This window comes from Sinohyriopsis cumingii, chromosome 8 (genome assembly GCF_028554795.1).
Source record: "Sinohyriopsis cumingii isolate HCF-2022 chromosome 8, ASM2855479v2, whole genome shotgun sequence".
Taxonomy (NCBI): domain Eukaryota; kingdom Metazoa; phylum Mollusca; class Bivalvia; order Unionida; family Unionidae; genus Sinohyriopsis; species Sinohyriopsis cumingii.
This window is the reverse complement of record NC_142968.1, coordinates 94,560,256-94,579,754: the sequence shown is the minus strand read 5'-3', so window position 1 is coordinate 94,579,754 and position 19,499 is coordinate 94,560,256. Positions and strand designations below refer to the sequence as shown.

The following is a 19,499-nucleotide window of genomic DNA, read 5'->3' as shown; positions in this document are numbered from 1 at the left end:
AACTATTTTACTTTCAGATCACACACTTTGTTTCAATGTTGCTATTTCAATAACTGCCCTTAACTATGCATGCATTTAAAGTGAAACAGGGACATGATATAATCCATTATAATGGATTCTTGTCAGATAAAATAAAATCATATATCGTAAGTGCCAAGTACACTATTCTCCTATTAGACAACCTTTCTTGAATGCAACTAATACTGACACTTCAACTATTGTTAGGCAAAGAGCTGCATGCCAGGTACGTCATTCTCTATTACAGTCAGCGTTCTTGTATGAAGGATAGACAACCAGTCCAATAAAGAAGTATTCATTTACTTCAAGAAAATAAAAGCTGTCCTAAACTACCCAGATCTAAAAAAATCAAATCCAGTAAAAGGGGATCCTCTGGCATCCTCTCATGAACAAAACACAAAAGATGAAATATAATTCATGATGCCCTTCTTCTCTTGTAAGGGTGTGTTACTAACAGAGATGAACATTATTATCAATTTCATTAATACAGTATGAATAGTGCCCAAGAAAAGAACATTACACACAAAATTTAAAACAAGTCATTGAAATGTACATTATAGGTCATAAAAACCTACTTGTAAAATGAGGTTAGTTCTAATTTAGATTAAGCCCTTCAACAAATCAAATTATTTTTCTTGAAAGGATATCATGTACATAACACACACAAATAAATGTGGCCATAAGCTAAATACAAACCTATGCCAGTAAAATCTGAAATGTAGGTCATAGTGAACTCTTTTTCATGTGTCTTGTAACAATAGATACAATCATAAATTTGAATGATTCTAGCATGAATAGTTAAACCAATATTTAAGCAAAAGACTTTGGTGTTTCTCGTATGCTTCATTTTCATAGACCTTCTGTCTACGAATTGTATGAAATGTGAAGACATGAACATGGGTCACAATAACCCATTTTAGTGATGAAAGTACTCATCAAGATGCATCCCCCCCCCCCACCAAGTTAACAGGATGCAATAAAACTATGTGGCCATGAGCTAAGCACAAAACTTAACCCCAGTCAGTGATACGTGAATTGTAGGTCTTAGTCAACTTTTGTAATGGTGTGGTACTAACAGAGAAGCATACAAATATCAAGTCTGACCATTCTAGCATGACCAGAGCTTGAGAAATAAACTTAACATAAGCTTGAAATTTGAGTGACAGTGACTTACTTTTGTGACAATGTTGTAGTACTCATTCAGATGCATCACCTCATCAAGCTGCATGATTCCAGGTGTAACAGTATAAAAACAGGGTGAGAAAGAGAAAAAACCAACAGCTAAACAAAATCTTAATCAAGAATGTACAAATAATGTAAATAAAGTTATCCCCGCTTCCCAGAGGGAAAGTGCTATGAAACCCACTCCAACCTGTTACCTAGGACCCAGAAAGAAAGGCAGCTTGAAATACAATGAGACTACATTTGAAAATGCTTTTATATGTGAATGTACCAATTTGAAGGGAAGTATAATAGCTTTCCTCTACTTTATAGAAACAAAATTATGAATTAAAATGGCCATACTACAACCCACAAGCCAATTACAATTGTGTCAGGTGCCATTCATCCATATCCATCATACAGTAGCAGTTTTGTACCCATGTTGCGATGTCAAAGAGAGGGAAGCAGTGGTGGAATTGACAATACCTTTTTTGTGACTGGCAGTAGAAATTTAGAAAAATGTCAGAAAATACACAAATTTAAGATGGAATTAACATTTCTTATGTAAAACACTGTAAACTGATTATATATACTTTGTTTCTTTGTTTAATTCTCCTTGTGTGATTCATGTATTACCATAATTTAAGCAGAAACCCTAACCCCCACCTCAACATTTCTTATTTAAGACACTAATGGAGATAGATGAAAAATGAAAAGAAGAAAAAAAAAACATTTCAATTCGCTTAGCCCCCAAGAAGCTTAAACCTTTATTTTTTAAGTTCAGTATGTACTAATAAATATGTATACAAGCATCAATACTAATAAATATGTAATACAAGGCATCAATACTAATAAATATGTAACACAAAGCATCAATATAATGAAGTGATACAATAGAGACGTGAAGACTAATTCATTTCAAATCATATTAACATATAGAGACTGTAACCTTAATACTCTGCCATGTTCACCATGATATAAATAGCATTATCAATATACAATATACCTGTAACTAGCTTAATATAAACAATTACAAAATTGTCACAAATTGGTGGTGAAGAAATACAAAATTTCAGCATTTTAAGGAAACTATTTGGAGGAATTGAGGTGCACAGGTAACACATATTTGAATATATATTAATTCACCCAAGTGATTTATATTTGAAAAGTGTGTTGCTATCTAAAATAAAATGATTGTACATGTATACATTTATATTTGTATAAAACTTATCTACTTTAAGACAGGAAACAATTACTGATTGTTCAAAAATTTCTTTGTAACAGAAGAGACAGCTGTCAGCAAAATTTCAGCTTTCTACTGAAAACCCCTGATATTGTATTTTTATAAATCATATCTGAAGATCCTCTCTTGAATAAATAGTGTTCAACCAAATACAAAAAAGAAAAGAAACAAAAGCCTTCAAAAGGTCAGATCCATGCCTTATTTCATTAAGCTAAATCCAAATGTGGAAAATTCATGATAATTAATGGATAATAGATTAAAATGAAGAAGAATGAGAATTATATGGCAACAGACTGACCTACATGAAACTTTTTTTTGCAAGTGCATGAAAAAATACAACATTAAAAACTAAAATCATATTCATGTTATACTGAAAGTTTTGTTCATATAAAAAAGAGGTCCAATTGGGCCTTATATCACATACCTCACTTAAACAATATAACACATGACTAAACAGGCTTCTGTAGTACTGTAAAAACACAACCCTAAATAAACTGTATCATGAATTTAATATCATGGTGATTTGTACTGTAGTCTGGTATACATTTTCAATGATACAAATATAATTACTATATATACTTATATAATCTCTATTGTTTATGATCAAACTTTTCCAAGATCTTTATATTACCCTATTTACCAAGTTTCACAGAAAAACGATGAGAAATATAGTCTCAAAATCTAGAGATGTAACAAGCATAGCTAATCAGTTGCTAAGCATCTCAATACTATGCTCTGATCTCACTTATATAATCTCTGTATGACAATGATGATGTAAACTTATTTACCAAGTTGCAGCAAAATCAAAATTCTTTCTCCAGGGTGGTTACAAGATCAGTTAAAAGGCTGCCTCATTCTATATGCTTAGATCTTGCATATAATCAATTATGTCCAGCATCCTGATGATATAAGACTATTTACCTATCAAAATCAAAACAGAAATATACTTGCTTAAGTGCTGACAAACTTAGCCAATCAGATGGAAGATCACATATTAATAAATGGATCCTGTCCAGAAAAACACTCGACTGAGATTCTGATGATATAAGCCTACTGACCAGGTTTGATCAAAATCCTGTAAAAAAAAGTCTCTATAATGGTGAAATAAAACCCAGCCAATCAGATGCAAGATCACCTCATAAATACGCACTCTAATAATTGATAATATCATTCATCTAAAATCTTGATAATGCTGGCCTATTTACCAAGTTTGATCAAAATGTAAAGTCAGATAAAGAAGCTCAACCATTCAGATGCAAGATCAACTTATTAAAATGCATACATTTTGCTATTTATAAAACTCATTGCAAATCTTCATAAAAACCTTTTCACCAAATTTAGTCAGAAATGGAGTGAATGAAGAGTTGATATGCTCACAGGGCAGCACAACATCCATTAAGGTGAACTAGGTGATTGCCTATGGTGCTAAATTTGAGGAGAAACTATCAGAAGGTGGGTGCTGATTGCATGACTCATCTTAAGCACCGGATTGCTGTTCTAGGACCACCACTCAATCAATCTAATGCAATATGACCTCATTAATGTGTAGATCATGTTGACGATAATATCCATTTAAACTCTTGATAATTTACATCCTTTTACCAGGTCTGAACAAAACAGGATTGCAAAAACAATCTCTAGGACGATAACAGGCTTGGTCAAAAAGATGCAAGATCACCTCATTAACATGAATGGATCTTACTATCTAACACGTGGGTTTATCAGCGTACATTCTAAATTTGGGCAAAATTACATCTGAAATATGGTCTCCATAGTGATAACAAGATCAGCCAATCAGATGCAAGACCACCCTCTTAATACATATGATGATCATACTGATGCAAGCTGACCTCAATAATTTGCATCTTCAACTATCTAGATGATTTAAGCAGACATTTCTTGTGAAGGTCTATACAAAATATGGTCAACAGAGGAGGGGTCCTAATCAGAAGCAATATCACCTCATTAACACACATGATTTCAGCTTATTACTTGTCTTTGGTCTTCATGATAAAAGTCCAAATTCCAAATTTGATACAAATCAGATCAGAAATATGATCTTCAGAGTGGTAACAAGCAATTGTTCATGGACAGATGGAAGATCAATGTAGATATGTTTTGTGATGGAATTATAATATGCCTCACTCTTTTAACCAAAGAAAAAACTTTCGAGTATAAATAAATTCTAAAGTTGATGTGATTTATACATATGAATATATTGCATTATATCTGAGGTTGGTATGATTACAACATGTTCTTGTAATTACACAAAATATATATATATATATATACTGTACAAGATGTCTAAAGACAAAACCGATTCATGAATAGTAACAACAATGGTAAAACTTTACAACATCACTAAATGAAAGCAAAACACATTTCAGTAATGATACATCCCTATGGACAAAATTATCTTCTCGTGCAAAAACATTTACAGCAATGAGTGTGCATAACATGTACAGTGTATCTATCTACATGTCAAATTTAAAGAAGAACGTTCATTCGAAAGTAGTTTCATACATACCAATTATACAGGCCAGGATTTATCTTTCAATATTCTTCTTTTACAGAGAAAACGAGTTACATAACACTTAATGCTACTCAGATTTCTTCCCTGCAATCAGCAGTTACCATTTATACTTGTTTGTAAGTTGAGTGCAACTGCAAACATCACAGACCCAGATCTGCCATAAAGTAAAGAACATGCAGATCTGGGTTGATGCAGTTTGTTAAAAGTAACCAGAAGAACAAACAAACATACTTTGATCTGCCAGTGTATTTTATGATGGTAGATCAGGAACTAGATCAGGAAGTAAGTTGTTTGCAGCTGGACTTGACTTAAAAACGAGTACATACACATGACCAAATCGAATACATACAGAAAAATTCTATCAAGAGTTTAATGTTCTTTTTCCTGGGTTTACTGTGATATAAACTGTCAGTTGCCAAATCACACAGCAAGTAACTCCCAAAAGGCATTATGTAAGTGGTGTGAATTGGCAACAAACAGTTTATACCATGATAAACTCAGAAAAAATTTCAAACTCTTATAATTGCCTTTATTTATAACTATTTTTTTGTTGTTGTTATTTTAAACTATCGGTATTAGATCCTGTTTGAGATTAAAAGTTCTTATTGAGGCATCTGCTACGTAGCTACTAAGAGAACAGGGAATTCTCCATCTGCAACGTGATAGCTATGTCAATATCAAACAAAAAATTCTACCAATGGTAGACAATCTAAGGTTTTGAACATTCCACATCATAGTCTTAATCATTTCTCTAAACTGGCATTATGTTTTCTGAGTAGAGTGTGTGTGATTATGATTTTTAACATAGCTTTAACAATTCTTCAGTCATATCACTAAGATGTCTGCAGCGTGGCAGTTTATAGTGATGTCTCGCACTGGGGAATCATGCTGCATGCATGTACAGTAGCATGATGTCCTACAGTCACATTATCCTGAAACCAAGCCTAACACTAACCTCTTAATGCCGAGCGCCTAGCAAGGGAGCTGTTAGTACCATTTTTGTAAGTCTTTGGTATGACTCGGCCAGAATAGAACCCACAACCTCCCGCTTCCGAGGCGGACACTATAACCACTAGGCCACTGGAGCAATCTTTCTGAGTAGAAGTTCAATATTCAAAGCAAAGGATGTGTTGTTTTGTCTGACACACAAAATACACTTGGATTTGCTGATATCATGAGTTTGTTATGATTTGGGAATCATTATTGCCCAGACATATGAGTAACCAATTTTAGTGTCTTTAGATCTATTTTCGTGTTATTAACAGTTTAGGTTACCTACTGGGGGCTACTTACAAATGAAATGAAGACTATCGGTAAATGGTTATAGTGATGGGAGTCCAAAAGTCAAATAGTGCAAGACATCAATACTAACAGTTACAATAGGTGGGGTAGTGGCTCTCCCACCCACCCCTCATTGTAACTATCAAGGTCGGATTCTTACATTGTAGGACCATAAAACCAATTGTAATAATGTCAGTCTTTGAACCCCTCTCCTCCCAACCCCTATATCTATTTACCCATATTTTTAAATTCATTTGTAATGAGCTGCAGTAAAAGTGATGTCGTCCCAATGTTCTTGGCAGATTTTTAGTTTCCCAGCTTTTCTTTTTCAAATCTAGTAAAATAAAAAATATTTATAATCAGACAAACAGCAAAGATGTGTTATTTGATTCTGTCAAATCAATTTATTCAATTTTCTAAATAAAATACAAACCCATCATTTCTATTTTGTTTTAAAGGCATGCAGTTTGTATGCCTTCCAGCTTAGTGTTTATGTTAATTACTTTGCATGTGACTATTTACAGAAGTTAGGATAAAGTAGTTCTATATGCAGTTTATACAGAATTAAACGCAATTGGGTTTGATCACATGATTATGTTCTGACCAATGGAAATCTTCCCTTCCTTGATCAGCTGATGCAACTGCAATTATTAGGCAATGGTTTAATTTGGTTTGGTGTGTTATGGCAACAGCACAAGCATATTATTTAGTATCAACGACACAATATGATGGACAATGCAAGCTGATTCAATTGTAGGATTTCAATTTGAACCATGTTTGGTTACAATAAGAGAAGGCTAAAGACAGAGTCAACATGCCCATTTTACTTACCAGTGTTGTCTCTTTGGACATGCAGCTGGGCACATCAGACCTATTTTACATCCAACACCAAGGGTTTCAGAAAGAGAACAGTATTTGCAATATGTATCTCTTCTGTATCACTGTGTTTGAAATCAGCTGAAATATTCTTAAAACTGGTCCATACTACTGATGTGAGAGAGGCTTGCTTTAATTCTGATCTCACTGCAATGCAGTTGACAAAGGCCTTCCATAGATACTTATGACTGATATTGGTGGTGAGATACAGTGAAGGCTCAAATGTGGCTCAGATGTGGCAAAGGCTTAAGAACAAAGTGAAGTGACATCCTTTGGGTGCTGATGCACTAAGCTGAGCATCGTCTGCAGATAGTGCTTAAGTGCCTAGTGGAACTGTGCAGCTTTGACTAATCCAAAAGAACGCCTGTGTGATGTGAGTTCAGCAAACTGGACAAAGATTGTTATTCTGGTTGCTGACAATTGATGATCGGTTTGAGTACTGACCCGTTACAATCAGAGCCATATGGCAGAGTCCAATCATGGCAGAATGGGGTCATCGTGGTTGGCATGATGTTATCCATTTCATTAAGTAAGTACAGGGTAAGGGATATTTGATCCACATAGCAAGTAAGTGCCAGACTGTAACTGAGGTGGTTCGTTTTGATCTTGACACTGCTCAATGGCAGGTGATAAAAACAAATGGGCATGAATCCTGTGCAGTAAATGGCCTACTGGTTCTGTTAAGAATAGCTTATCATGACACAGTGTTGAGGGAGGAGTCATAGCTGATGCTGACTGACAGTTTGGATCAATTCATGGTTGACGAACCAAGTGATACCTGTGAAGAAGCAAGTCATTTATCACCATGACATCATCATGTATACTTATGACATCTTCATCCCTCAAGCTGTGCCTTTCCCTAAAGTAACCCCTTCCCCAGTACTGCTTTCGTCCACAATGTACAAATCTGACATGTTTTCATAAATTAGCAAATGAGCAGGCTACACATGTAAAGTTGTTTTCAGACCGGTTGTTCCAATGTTTACAAAGCTTACACTTGGTCTTGACAGATAATATACACAAGTGAAGCACAGCACATGTCCGGCTTTATAAATTCACAGTGATGTACAGAGCTACACACAATGACAATTTATCTGCACAAGGGTGCATGTGGCAGCCATTACAAATAGAGTAAAGGAGCAATGCATGTAATACTTACTAAGTGGACACCAAAATAATATTGATTCTACTCAAGTTGTATGTAGGAATAACCACTTTGCTGCCAATACATGTAAAATCGCTAAAGTATTGCTTATAGTAACTATGAAGTGGATGCTAAGACTAAACTATGTATAGAAAACTTACCTGAATGTATCTGACCACAGTGGAAACTATACAGCGATATAAGTTTTCTAAAGCACACTCAATACATGCACATAAAAATATACCAAAGCATCAAGATTGATACTTATGAAGTGGACACTATAGTATCAATTGCATGAGAATATCACCTGTAGCAAAGACCAAATCATGGCCTATACAGGTAATATTTGTAAAGCACTGCAGATATAACTACAATGTGGACACTATGACTAGATTAGTATAGAAAACTTACCTGTAAAACCATAGCAGAAATTATCCAAAACTATTATATGAGTTTTCTATATCATACACTTGATCTGAACATATTTAAATATAGCAAATGTCAGGGTACAAAGTAGCAAAAAGCAGGTAAGTACCAAGAGTGTCTAAGTGTGTCAGGATGGCAAAGTGATGACACTAAAAACACATAACTCTGCCACTAAAGACAGAAAGAAAAGGGGAAATTTACTGTTACTTCCCTTTAAACAGAACACTACTCCAACTGGGAGGGCTGAATTTGTGAGGCAGTAGTTATTCTAACGTATTATGATTGGATGACGTATCTGAAGAAGAAATACATACCTCAGTTGTACATTGACACAATAATTTTTTCCAGGCACATGTTCCTCCACCATACAGCTGCTGCATGTTTTTCTATTGTGTCATTCAAATTTATAAATGGATAAGGTTATTTATTGTTCTCATGTCCTGTTACACCCTTTGTATGGAGATGTTTAGTGATGGGAATTGGTCAGAACTTCATAATCGATAACTGGTTCCACTTAACCAAGTGATAATCGATAATAGACGGTTCTTAAGAGCAAATTTGAAATTTTGTTTGTTATACAGTTATATCTTTGATGTTATACAGTTATATCTTTGATGTTATACAGTTATATCTTTGATCATGAGTTCAAAAATGTAAATAAATGTAAACTCTTGCAATGACATCTATAATTTAACCTCTTAAAAATATTACATTTTCTATTGTTTTTCATTTTGAAGCTGATCATCATATGAAACTGAAATACTGTTGCAATCCCCCAAAATCCTTTCATTCATATCTGATGTGTATATAATTTAAGGTTTAGAAGGACATTGTTTTCTTGTCTGCCACTGTTAATAAATGCTACACAGTAACTTACATTCAAAGTGAAACGAATCATCAAAATGTGTTTAAATTTATTAACTCAAAAATTTAACAGCTTGATCATGTAATCATGACTGTATGTTACTAATTATGAAATTTTACAGCAATGGAAAAAGATATGGTTTTATATATTTGAAGTTGTGAAGGGGATTAATAATCCAGATCAACTTTAGTGGCTGGGAGTTTTACTAACCTTTGTGTTTTTTGCATACAACTAAAAAGAAGTAGTCTCCCTTTACACACAATCGATTATGGAGTTTCACAATCAGTTATCTTATTGGTGTTCACTCAACCACCTGATGATCAGTTATAACCCAGAACTTATGGGTTAGAACTTATGGGTTAGATTAAAAATTTGAAGGTCTCTGGTACACCAATGAGAGTAACTGGAAACAACATAATTTTTTAAATAAATTCACAAAACTGTAATGACTTCTAAAATGTATTATTGACAATATAATAAAAATAGAAAAAAATCCCATCAAATGCAAATAATAGTTTTTCCTCTAATTGGCACATTATCATATATAATTGCTTAAAGGTACACACCATCAAACAACATGGACTGTGCTTATGGAAAAAACAATATGCTGTAAATTTTGGCTTAAATGACTAAAATTAAATTGTTTTGCATACTATGAATTCATTTAAAACTTCTGTACCCATTTTTGTTTCATCAGTCTGTACAAAATACACAAGAAATGATGCTTATCTAGATCAGTCTGGTCAAGGACAAAGGTTTCTGTGCAAGATCCATTTTTCTTTTTGCATCACAATAACCCTTTGACTTACTGACCCCAAAATCAAAAGGCCTCTTTCTTACCTTATGTACAAACCCTCCACAATCTTTGGTCAAGTTACATGGTTTTGAAACTTCTGGTTTTGTGCAGAAACCATGTTTTCCTTTCCAGTCAGTGACCAACACCTTTGACCCCAAAATCAATAATCTCCTTACTCAAAGTGGAAGCCATCCATAAAGTTTAGTCCAGGTGTGCCATGAAAAACTAAAGTTATTCAGTGGAAATGATTTTTCTTCTCTTAGGTACAGTGATTGTAACTTTTGACTATTTAATACCTGTTATATAGGCTTCTTCATTACCTCAAATGCAATGCAACCAAAGTCTGCTAAAAGTGGATGGTGAAAAACTAAAGTTATTGTACAGAAAAGAAAAAGATACCAGACATATGGATGTACAGATATACATACATATGGACAGACATGTAATGTTACAACATTATACACTCCAGCTTTGGCGGGAAAATAAAAATGGTACCCAGCACAAAAATAGTGATTCACAGTAACCCTTAACTTTTGCATGGTTTTGTGATCAAATACCAATATAAATGTATGAAATCAACTCTCACAGTCCTTGGGCTACAATCCTTCAATCCCTGTTCTGTCCTTGGCTCCAGCTTCAATGTCCACTCGACATATTGGGCATTTCTTGTTCGTTGTTAACCACTGATCAACACATTCAATGTGGAATAAATGCATGCATGGAAGACGCCTTGAAGAGAAAAGATTAATCTGATGAGCTAGAATAAATTTAAGTTTTAATATGCAAGAGATCTTGTTTAAAATTGGCTTAGATTTCCAGTTTAACCCATTCAAAATCAACCCCAATAAGTCAAGTGAAATTTGTTAGTTAAGTCAAATTATCTTACAGAAAGTATTATAAAAAAACAAAAACATTATTCAATTCAATCAATGAACTTTAATTGAAAATTCACTATATTCCAAAAATCTCCAGGAGATAAAAGCATGCAGTGAATATAAACATTGTTTAAACTGTATAGTAATTTACATTTCATTTTTGGAGGCCCCGAGTGGCCGAGTGGGCTAAAGCGCTCACCGTTCCGGATCACTGCCATCTCATCTCTGTCTGCACGGGTTCGAGTCCAAGGCTCGGCTAGCATGGGTACGTGGGAAAGCCTGCAAGTAGCTTCTCGTGGGTCGGTGGTTCTTCCCTGGGTTTTCCAGGGTTCTTCCTCCACCAGTTATACTGGCTGCCATGTAGAGCCTATCTTGTGCTGAAAAATGGCGTTAAACCCTAGAACAACAACAACAACAACAACTTTGTTTTGTACCTTAAGGAACCATCTGGACCCTCTTGTGTGCATGCCTTATTGAAACATAATGCATGCAGAATGATAATTTGAATGTGATAATATGAATATAGTGAATGTGATAGTATGTTGTTGTTGTTGTAGGGTTTAACGACATTTTTCAGCACATGATAGGCTATACATGGCAGCTAGTATTAATGCTGGAGGAAGAACCCGCAAAAACCCTGGAAAGAACCACTGACCCACGAGAAGCTACTGGCAAGCTTTCTCACATACCCACATTAGCCGAATCCAAGACTCAAACCCACGCAGACAGAGGTGAGATGGCAGTGATCCATAACGGAGAGCGCTTTGGACCACATGGCCACTCAGGGCCCCTTGATAGTATGAAAATACTTAATGTGTATAAAATACTGAATGTGATAGTATGAATAAACTGAATGTGATACTATAATATAGTGAATGTGAAAGTATGAATATACTGAATGTGATAATAGTATGAATAAACTGAACGTGATAGCATGAATAAAATGAATGTGACAGTATGAATATACCGAATGTGATAGTATTATGAATAAACAGAATGTGATAGCATGAATATACTGAATGTGACAGCATGAATATACTGAATGTTATAGTATGAATATACTGAATGTGATAAAGTATGAATAAACTGAATGGGATAGTATGATAAACTGAATGTGATAATATTACGAATAAACTGAATGTGAAAGTATGAATATACTGAATGTGATAATATTATGAATAAACTGAATGAGATAGTATGAATATACTGAATGCGATAATATTAAGAATACAATGAATGTGATAGTATGAATATACTGTGATAATATTATGAATAAACTGAATGTGATAGTATGAATATACTGACTGTGATAGTATGAATACACTGATAATATGAATACAATGAATGTGATAGTATGAATATACTGAATGTGATAGTATGAATATACTGAATGTGATAGCATGAATATACTGAATGTGATAGTATGAACATACATTTGAAATGTGACTAATTAAATAACTTATGCTGTCTTTAGACGATTGCAAGATCTGAGATATATGATTAAGAAAATAATACTTTTTGACAAAACTCAGCTAAGCACTATTGCAAATGACTCCAATAATCATATCAAATATATTTTTCCTGAATGAAGAAAGAGCCACAATGTTCCATAAGCAATACAACCTACAGATAACCTATATTTTCCTATCTACTGCAAACCTCACCTTACATCCTCCCCATCCTCAAATTCACTGAGACAGATTGTGCATTTTTCTAAGCAATCATCATCACTTTCACTACAACGTTTCATCTGCAAAATAGGAAAAACAAACAGGTTATAATTTAAATGAGGCACACAAAAAAGTAAAGGACCTGTAATGGACTAGGAATATGCAGAACATAGCATTCCATCTTTTTATTTGGATGTAATTTTTCACATCAAGATTGACAAAGCAAAGTTGCAAAACAAATTCAATACCACACTCTTTTAAAGAATGGAGCTTTTAAAACATGAATATTATGTTGTTGTTCTAGGGTTTAATGCCATTTTTCAGCACACGATAGGCTATACATGGCAGCCAGTATCAATGGTGGAGGAAGAACCCATGAAAACCCCAGGTCATATACAGTTGCTATGAATGGCAAATAAGGACTTTTTACAATATTCTTACACAGCAACCTCAAAGTTTAAAAGAATAGAATTAAAGAGATGATAATAAAATGACAAAAACAACTTCTTATTCCTCTATTTTTATTTAAGCTTTTAATGTAGCAAAAAAGTACAATCCACATGAAGTCTCCTGGAAAACTTAATTTGCTGGAAAAAATGCGTAATGATTACACAAAAGCATAATAGTTGGCATGTATGCTTCTGGCCTTCATGAGTTCATCGAATGATTTTATTTTCTCCAAATCTTGTGGGCAATGCTGGGCCATCTATGTCCGTGCATGAAGCTCTATACTGTGTCACTTTAAAAGCTGTTCCATTGTTTCAATTTATTTTCAGAATTCCCGTGAAAAGGAACCAAAGTTAGCTTCCCTATGTTGGACAACTTTGTACCACACACACAAAAATAAGCATACTTAAAAGGACAAAAAGTCATCTTCCAAGGTCTGCAAGCTTTGTGATAAAAGAATCTTATTATTGATATCCTTAAAAAAATAAAAAGGCTTAAAAGTATCCCGTCAGCTTTTGAGTTGGCTTGCTTTGTAATAAAAATAACCTTTGCCCTTGACATCTTGTCATTAAGTTTAAAATATGAGTTTATTGTTCACTGCCAGTTGTGTTTATTCACCACCCCGACTTCTCATTGCTTGGCATCTGTAGTCGTAATTAAAACATATAGGCATTGATGACTGGGTAAATAGTATACACAGCAATAACTTGCTTTAACACTTTACCTCATAAGGCTTTGTAGGCAGTTGATATACATGTACCAAAGTAACACAGTACAGTGCATTATAAATAGAACACCTGTTCCCTATTGGACTACACACACATAGGCCTGCCAATTAACTGTTATAGCAGTGTAGTACATGTTACATTCAGCATCAATTTTAACCATTTTACATTTTGGTACACATCTATTATGTATAGAAAGATTTAAGAGTAAAGTCTGATCGTCATAGTGGTATAATTATTTTTCATAGATGAATTTTTTTATGTGCTTTAAAATCTTGAGAGAACTCATTCACCATCAAGCCAGTGAAGTTGTGTGACCAACCATAGCTGCCATTTCTCAGACATCAAAATTTACCAGTTCTGTCTAGATCTATCTCGCTAAATCACCTGAATTTGATAAATTATAAAAACTGCCTTCATCAACATCAAAGCCTTTACCTATGTTAATGAAGCTTTAATAACTTTGATTCTAATCATGCTAACTCTAGAAATCACTGAATGAAATCTGGAGCATCCATTTTGTAAAGTGGAAAATCTAATCGTTATTTTAAATAGCAGATTACAACTAGAGCTTAAATATGGACAACGTCATCTGACATAATGGTCATTCATATTAATCAATGTAGTATATAATGGGGGGTTTCATGAAGTTGGCACTACGAAAACCAGCTGAAAATTACTGATGTTTACAGTGGGTGTCCAAAATCACTTCCATGAGAATGGTGTAGAGGTGTCAAAACTCGCTTCCATGAGAATGGTGTAGAGGTATCAAAACTTGCTTCCGTGAGAATTGGGTAGAGGTGTCCAAAGGCACTTCCAAGAGAATGAGGCAGTGTCCATAGGTGCTTACATGAGGTAAAGGTTAATAATACTTTTTGTACCAAATGCAAGCAAAAAATAATGATTTTTATTTGTGAGATACCGTCATATAGCTGACCTGGCTATAAAACAATTTTGGTTATTTTGCACCAAATACCATGTCATGTGTGAATGGTGGATGATTTCAAATAACACTGGACAACAAATTTTTACAAAAGTCATGTTACTGAAATAAAATTAGTCAATTCTTATCAATTTTTATGTGCTGAACACGAATATGACAGTCAAATTGCAAAATTGGCTCTAGTTTTTTTGTAATCTGCAAGAAATTAATGTTTACATAACGAAATGCGTTCCAATAGTAAAAGGTCAACTGTAATAGCCTACCTATAAAAAATCAAGTCATTGACTACATGTTAGATTTCTTCGCCTGTCTCTTGTACAGCTGTTCGGGAGCATCTCTGAGGAGTGTCCAGCAGTAGTCAGCCAGCATTGTAGTGGACCATTTTCCCTGGTATCTTTGTTCCATTGTTGCGATATCTTGATGAAAACGTTCGCCGTGTTCATCACTAACAATACCACAGTTGCTAGGAAAGAAATCCAAATGGGAATGAAGGAAGTGAATCTTTAGAGACATATTGCAGCCAAGTTTCTTATACTTCATCAACATGTCTTCTACTAGTTCCTTATAGTTTTCTGCCCTAACATTTCCGAGGAAGTTTGTAGAAACTAGGCGAAAAGCATTCCATGCTTGTTTCGCGTCACCTTCCAGCAAGTTGTTGAACCGGTCATCTTTGAAAAGCTCTCGAATCTGAGGACCCACAAAAACTCCCTCTTTAATCTTTGCTTCGCTGAGTCGAGGGAATTTTTCATGCAGGTATCGGAATGCTGGCAAAGTCCGGTCAATGGCTTTCACGAAGTTCTTCATCAAACCTAGTTTGATGTGAAGGGGTGGTAGCAAGATTTTCTGAGCCTCAACCAGAGCTGGGTGTTGGATATTCTTCTCTCCAATGGCTACATTCTGCCTGTGAGTCCATTCCTTCCTCATGTAGTGCATTTCCCTAGCTCGGCTATCCCACTCGCATAAGAAACACATGTATTTTGTATATCCTTGCTGCAGTCCCATTAAAAGGGCAACTACCTTCAAATCACCACAGAGGTGCCAGCTGTACTTGTTATACTCAATGGAATTCAGTAGCTGCCTTAAGTTATCGTATGTCTCTTTCATGTGGACAGCATACGCTACTGGAATAGATGGAAGAATGTTTCCATTGTGCAAAAGCACAGCCTTGAGACTCAGTTTCGAAGAGTCCACAAATAGTCTCCATTCTTGTGGGTCATGAGTGATTTTTAAAGCATTCATGAGGCCCTCAATATCGGAACAGAATATCAGATTACTTTCCTTTCTGAAGAAAGGCTCCAATTGCTGGTGGCGCTTTCGATATGCAGTAATTGTGACATCTTCTTCTAGAAGATTCCATTGTTGGAGTCTTGATCCTAGCAATTCTGCCTTGTTCTTTGATAAGTCCAAATCACGAATCAGGTCATTTAGTTCTTCCTGTGTTATTCTGTGTGGGGTTGATGATGCACCACAGTGAAAATCTGGATCACTGCATGCTGATGGACCAGGAGAAGAACAGGTCGACTCACCTTTGTCTTCGTCAGATGAATCAAGAGAATATTCTGCTGGAGGTTCTGGAATAGGAAGTCCCTCACCATGTGGAACTGGTCTCAATGCAGACGGAATGTTTGGGTAGACTATTCTCGACTTCTTTCGCTTCGTTATTCCGCCGGAAAGAGGAGGAACCAAGCAGAAGTAACAGTCATTTAGGTGGTTGCTTGGCTCTCTCCACACCATTGGGACTGCAAACGGCATTGATGACCTTTTGCAAATCAACCACTGTGAAAGCTGTGTTGTACATGTAGCACAGCATATATGCGGAGCCCAAGGCTTGTCTTGGTCACCAACCTTGCATCCAAAGTAAAGATGATATGCCTTCTTCACTTGAGAATTGATACTTTTCTTCTGGTTGGCAAATGTCACTTCCCCACAAATATAGCAAAAATTGTCCGCGGTATTAACACACTTTCGAGGCATTACTGTTCTTTATTGTACGTAAATGGATAAAATAATAAGTTTTATGTAACAGTAGCTTGAACTGTCTCGCACAACGTCTAAAATATTTTAAATGCTGAACCTATCTGATTGGGCTTTATATAGTACACTGCTTACGTCAGCTTCAGCAGCCGCCTGGCATTAGTATAATAGGCCTACACATGTATAGTACACTGCTGACGTCAACTTACTTCAGCAGCCGCATGGCATTAGTATTGCATTGCATCAGAAAATGATGCAATCAACTGTGGATGATGTGAGCATGATGGTATTATGCAATGTTACATCATTATTCCGGATGTTGCTGCAGTCCTACTGGAGAAATTTACACAGTGAAACATAGAAAATGAGGTATATGAATATCTTCAAAACGAGAGCCAATACAAATTTTTCACGGTTATATTCGTGTTCGGCACACCAAAATACTACAGATTAGGGCCTTTTCAAGTCAGTAATGATTTCACTGTTGACCAGTGTAATCGTTTATTTCCCTTTGTGAATTAGTTGGATCCAGTTTTCAGTCAGATAACATATTCAAACCTTAGAGTACAAACAAACACAATCTGTTTCTCTATGTTCACATCAATGAACAATGTGTCATGTGTTATCTGACATAAGCGATACATGCTTGAGTATGGATGCCTATGCTACATATATGGAGTTTGTGGATATATTTTATTCTGTAATGCTCATGATGAAAATAAAAAGAAGAATAAATTATAACAAAACAAGGTTACTTACTTTCATTTTATCATCAAATAAACATTTTATCTATTATATTGCAAGGTGCCATATGGGGTGGGTGCAAATTCAACATAAATTTATTTCATTTCTTTAGTCTTACAATATATGACCTAGGTGAAAAAATGTTTCACCAGAAGTTCTGGGACAAGAAAAAAATTAATTATTTATATACAGTAAATACAATATGTTTCTTTACTCACAAAAAAACATCTTCAAGAAGTTATACATGACTGTTATCATTTTTTTTTTGGGGGGGGGTAATTCTTTTATAAATTTTTGTGTATCAAACTATAATGAATCTGTGACAAATGGTTTCAAATGCATGAAACCCATCTGAGTTCTTGGAAATGTGTCATGTACAGTTACTATAAATAGAAAATAAGGAAACTGTTCAAGGTCACACACATCGAAACTATATGATCAGCTGACAGAGGTCTACGATGGATTAATGTTAACACAACATGAGCCTCGTACTGTACTTGTTATTTTCAGTTTCGCTTGCTCCTGATGTTGCCAGATATAATCTTCGATCAGAACTTGGAAACATGTTTCGTTCTGTTTTGCATGAAATAAATGGTACCCTGTAGCTAATTTTATTACTTGGGCAATTTATGAACAGGCAGGTGGGCAGGTACTCGAGCACCCGGGTACCCACTGACACTTTTTATCATCAAGCAGACAATTACATTCTAAGTGAGATATAAATTTATGGAACTTGTTAACACTGATTAGCAAATTCAATTAAAAAAAAAAATTAGGTGACAGTGTTCTGGAATGTATGTATACTAGCTGCAATATCTAATACCTAAATCAATATGGTCCAGTAGAACTTATGAACTGTCACAAAAGCATAACAATACAGGCCATATCATATCAGTGTCTTTCAGAGGATAGCAAGTTACAACCATGGGGTGGTTAATGTCCCAAGTATTGTGCAATTTCATGACAATTTTGATTCAGGACAAGTAGAATATTTTAGCATCAATCCAGCTCTGAATTTAGCATCACTACAGCCCTGAACTCACCTTCTGATATTTGTAAGGTAGGGTATTCTGTTCTATAGTCGCCTGACTAGCACCATGATTGACATTCCCCAGCCGTTCCTCCAAACTCAATAACTCCTGAAATATGACGTATATATAATAAAGAATAAAAGAGCTCCTTAAAAATCAAATATAATTATATATGACATATGATAGCATCTTGTGCTTCTCAAAGCAATTCATCAGAACCTGCATAAATGTATGGCAGGCTATAGTAGTCTATGTACAACAAAGGTCTCTCAATACCTTTTCGTTCTTATTCTCCAATAGTGGCATATCAAACATTCCGACATTTATAAAAAAAACTTCCCTAAGAATCCAAAAATAGATACAAAAACCATGTTCTTAATATTAAAAAAAATCTTTGGTAATTAATAGTGCTTACAAGATGAGACTGAAGTATTCTAATAGACTGCAAGAACAAACTTAAAGACATAATATTGTTCCCTACCTTAAATATTTTGAGCATGTTTTATGTTTTTTACTTTCATGGTATTTTTTGTTGTTGTAATAATATCATTATATATATTTGTTTTGTTTTTTATGTTATAGGTGTAGTCTAATGTTGTAAAGTGCTTAGAGCTTCTAAAGATTAGGCGCTATACAAAGTCCTCGTTATTATTATTATTATTATAGTTTTCGATACCACAAAATATTACTTGATGAGATCAAACTATATTAATTCAATAATTTATAAATTGAAAGAAAAGATAAAAG

The 19,499-nt window shown here is 34.7% G+C and overlaps 1 protein-coding gene across 3 annotated transcripts in view; it reads right to left on the bottom strand.

Annotated features, from left to right (window-relative positions):
• Positions 1-1,917: 1,917 nt before the first annotated feature.
• LOC149794168 (uncharacterized) overlaps positions 1,918-19,499 on the bottom strand; it is a 68,396-nt gene continuing 50,814 nt past the window's right edge. For 2 of the 3 annotated variants that reach the window (XM_089968269.1, XM_089968268.1), the window contains 3 exons: positions 18,765-18,860; positions 12,883-12,968; positions 1,918-11,072 (listed from right to left, as the gene is read on the bottom strand). In XM_089968269.1, coding sequence (XP_089824395.1) covers positions 10,940-11,072; positions 12,883-12,968; positions 18,765-18,860 — 315 coding nt within the window. In that variant the 3' untranslated portion in view covers positions 1,918-10,939. The remainder of the gene's footprint in view (positions 11,073-12,882; positions 12,969-18,764; positions 18,861-19,499) is intronic. The other variant, XM_089968267.1, reaches the window with a different exon arrangement.